This window comes from Cucurbita maxima, unplaced genomic scaffold (genome assembly GCF_002738345.1).
Source record: "Cucurbita maxima cultivar Rimu unplaced genomic scaffold, Cmax_1.0 Cma_Scf00045, whole genome shotgun sequence".
NCBI lineage: Eukaryota > Viridiplantae > Streptophyta > Magnoliopsida > Cucurbitales > Cucurbitaceae > Cucurbita > Cucurbita maxima.
The window spans coordinates 257237-261522 of NW_019272061.1; the positions used below are offsets into that span (position 1 = coordinate 257237).

General features: G+C 33.5%; 1 protein-coding gene across 1 annotated transcript; it reads left to right on the forward strand.

The window, feature by feature from the left end:
* The first annotated feature begins 1506 nt into the window (after positions 1-1506).
* LOC111470496 lies at positions 1507-3423 on the forward strand. Its single transcript, XM_023116057.1, has 3 exons — positions 1507-2587; positions 2715-2792; positions 2949-3423. The coding sequence occupies exons 1-3, from the start codon at positions 1844-1846 to the stop codon at positions 2961-2963; spliced, it is 837 nt and encodes a 278-aa protein (XP_022971825.1). The 5' UTR covers positions 1507-1843; the 3' UTR covers positions 2964-3423.
* The last annotated feature ends 863 nt before the right edge of the window (positions 3424-4286 follow it).

Sequence of the window (4286 nt, forward strand, 5' to 3'; positions counted from 1 at the left end):
GGAAATATTATTAAATTTGTTAAAATGTTTAATTTTTTTTACTAAAAATTATATTTAAAATAAAAATTATTATTTGAAAAGAATATTTTAAATAAAAGTTAGAAGAAAAAATGGGAATGTTATCATCCAAAAATAATAATAATAAACAAGGAATATTTCCAAAAAAATATTTTTTTTTTGTTAAGTTTTGATGATTTCATTTTTATGAGGAATATTTTCCAAATATATTTATAAATATCTCCAAAAAAATATAACTAAAAATTATATATGAATAAGGAAAGAAAATAATCGATCACGTTTTTTTAGTTTAAAAAACATTTGAGAGTTGGAAATTCAAATTTGAATAAAATTTAAAATCATTCCCGACAGTTTTTTTTTAACTACTTCCTTTTAATACATAACAAAATAAAATAAATTATATATTAGAAACATTCATACAACTTAATCAAAAATAAAAAACAAATCAGTTTTAAAATGGACCTAAATGTTTAAATTTAATTTTGTTTCTCAACTTTTAAATTTTGTATTATAATTTTAACACTTTTTATAAAAATTATTGTTTTGGGCATTATTGTCTTTGAATATTATTATCTGACATCACTAACTTTTGCTTCAGATGATGACATCGATATTATGTCATCAATGTAATAAACACAATAGGGACCAAAATAATTAATTTTTTATAAGTTCATACTCTAAAATAAATATTTAAAAGTTAAAACACCAAAATTTTAGATGTTTAAATTAAATAAATGTGTACGACATTTATGGTTATAATTACTACTAAAAATTTGTAAATTATAGATTAAAAAAGATTAAATTTTTTTATTAGATTACAAGTTGAGTTTGAAATTTTTTTGGACTAAATTAAAATTTCGGATTAGTTGGGTTGCTGGAATAGAGTTCACAACCCAATCTCGAGTTGGGGTTGTCGGGTTATCTTTTAATTATTTGACAAATCTTTAATTTATTCACGATCATGACTTTATTTTTTTAGTTGGTTAGGTTGACCTAACTAAAAAAATGTTAACCCGCAAAAGACTAAGAGTTTTTGGTTTTAAAAAATTTAACCCAACCAAGAAAAAAAAATCTAACATAACTAAACTTTTATAGTTTGGGTTGTATATTTCGAATTAATCGAATTCTCTCTATGATCATATGAACAATCTCTAATTAATATTAATATTTAAATTATATTTATAAATTCTAAACATAAAATAAATACTCAAAATACCCATTAATTTTTTTGGTTAACTTGTACCTACAATAATAGATATTAAATTTAATATTATTATAAGTCAGTTAATTTTAGTTTTTTTTTTAAATTATGATTTATTAAATACAAAAATTGAAAGATTTTATTTAATCTTTTTACTTGAAATGGAAGACAAAAAGTTTTAAATTAACCAAAATATTTTCTTTTGAGTAACTAAAAATTTAGAGGGAAACTTATATTTTTTAATATTGACGGATGATTAAAATAGAAGACAATTTTAGAAGATGAATTGACTGAATTGCCCCTATCTCCGAACGTTAAAACCATCCGCTCCGTTTTTTTCTCTCTCTCAACCGGTATATAAGCTTCGTTTTTTTTTTTCCGGCCATTTTCTGTGAGAGAGACCAAAGAAACCAGCGACGGGAAAACAGCCCTTAACCACTCTCTCTCTCTACAAGCTCCGATACTTCTCTCTACCTCTGAAATTTCCCCCTTAAAATTCCCAGTTGCGGAGTTCTTTAGGAATCCGGCAACTCCGTCTGTAATCGGCTGTTTTGAATCTCTGGTAAATGGTGTGTGTGACGGCCTCTTGAGACGACGAACGGAACTGGTCTCTGGTCTAGGAGAATGCGGTCCGAGAGATCGAAACCTCTTCACAATTTCATGTTGCCGTGTTTGAAGTGGGGGAATCAGAAGCACTTGAGGTGCATGAAGGTAAATTCTAATGGCGTTCAGGTTTCCGGCGTGAATCGCCAATCTCACTCCTCGAGATCGGAGGAGTCTACCGAGAGTAGGAGCCGGGAATCAGCATCGGAGATGCGGATGTTCTTGAAGGATTTGGAGATGAGACCGAAAGTTTCGAAATCGAGAATCAAGAAAACTGACGACGATGGGATCGAGGCGGTCAGAGAAAAGCTAATGTTTGATCTGAAGACGGCGGCAGATAAAATGAAAGAGGCGATTCTAAGCAAGGAGGCGGCTGTGGCCGGAGAAGAGGCGGAGGAGAAGAACAATGATTCTGCCAGAATGGAGGAGACGCCGGCGGCTGTTGCGTTGTCGATGGCAGAGGCCAGACCTTGGAATCTGAGGACGAGGAGAGCCGCCTGTAAGGCTCCTAAAGTAGACGGTGGTGGTGGAAGTAAGAATTTGAAGATTGATGAGAAGAAATCAAATTCCAATTCCCCGTTGCGAAGCGACGGTGGTGCCGAGTCGCCCAGGCTGAAAATTGGTCCGGAGAAGAAGAAGAAGAAGGCGAAATTGGTAGTACCGCTCTCGAAGAGAGAGATCGACGAAGATTTCATGGAAATGGTGGGGCTCAGACCACCGAAGCGGCCCAAGAAGAGGACCAGAACCGTACAAAAACAATTAGATGTAAGTTCCTTCAAATTTCCCTTATTCTTCTTCAAGTTTCGAGCAGTTTTCAAATTGAAGTTCCCCCCGATTTCGTTTTTGCTGAGAAATTTGAGAATCGACCTCTAATCTCTGTACTATTTTACAGACACTTTTCCCTGGGTTATGGCTGTCGGAGATCACAGCCGATTTGTATAAGGTCGCTGAATTACCTGAAAACAGCAAGGTAAAGGCCCCTTTCGTTCTGTTGTTCAAGATCCTTTTCTAATGTTTGTTGTTTAACTAATTTTCCATCCAAGCATAAGCATAAATGATTTGAGGTTCAAATTCTTTCTGGATTCTAATGCTGTAGATTGTTCTTACAATCTCTGGTATTGCACAGGTGATGAATGTTTAAAGTTCTACTTTTCTGGTCTTTTTCTGATTCCTGTGCCGACTCCAAGAGTAATTCATGAGGCTAATTGGTGATCATTCTCTATTCCTTGGGAGTCTGGTATCAACCACTGTTGAATCCCACCCAATAACTCGCGGTGTATGCTCCTCCCCTTCTTTCAAATGCTAAGTTTTGTTCATAAATTAATTTGATTTCTCTTTTGCCAGTCGTGGAATAATTCACGAAGAATAGGTTTAGTGGAATTTGGAATTGGATAAAAGGACATTTTCTTCAATGATCTTGAGTAGTGAGTGATACAATGCCTTCAGCAAATGATTTGTGTAGCCATACTGTTATCATGTTGACAATTTTGATGCACATTCATGTAGTTAGTTAGTCACTTACAGAATAGATTGGATCAACTTCTGTGAGAAATGTCAAAATGATTGTGTTAATAAGAGATAGATTCATCATTTATTGTTTCAGTAGAATGCCTTCTTTTTAGCTCTAGGAAGCAACTTTCTTCTTGCACTATCATCATAGTTTGAAGATTTGGTATGCTTTTACTGCCGGGATTAGTGTCTTTTGTTCTGAAATTGTGGCAACCTAAACCCAAGCTTGCCTTTGTCTAGTTTTTACAAACAATGAGACCTAAGGACTGAAACCCATCTGCTGGATTTACCTAAATCCACCAACCGATGGTAGTTAGTCAAAGCTCTAGTAGGTAACAACTCCCTTCTTCTTCTGATAACAAAGAGCTCCCCCCGCTGCTGCTTTTCCGGGGGTAGATAAGAAGAGCAATGTTCAGTTCCAGTTGGGTGTACTTCAACCAAAATAATTTGGTGTATTTGATTGAGCTTCTGAAAGTGTCAAGTTTCTGAGGGTGTCTGTGTTTTACTTAGAAAAAGGGGTTAGGAGGAAACTTGTTTTGGTTTTAGCCGTCGGGAGTTGTTTTCCTAATTACTACCCAAAAACAATAGAAGAAAAGATAAAAAGTACAAATTGTTGAGAACGAAAGGAGGATATGAAGGGGAGTGTAAGACATATCTCAATTGGTCTCTCATTTGAAGGTAGTTTGAATAAGATAAAACGATTAGGTAGCCACTAAACATTTTTAAAGTATGAATGGAAAAAGACACTAATTTTAAATCTTTTAGTCTATTTGTACTTTTTTTCTTTTCTATTTTTATTTTAATGGATGGGAGTGTAAAAAGGAGACGATTTTAAATGCAATTTTTAGACAATTTTATCAGATTATTCTCTGTTATCAATTATTTTATTGCCATGCTGACTTTTATTGATATTTATTAGTTAACATGTGTATAGAATGGTCGAATGTAATATTGA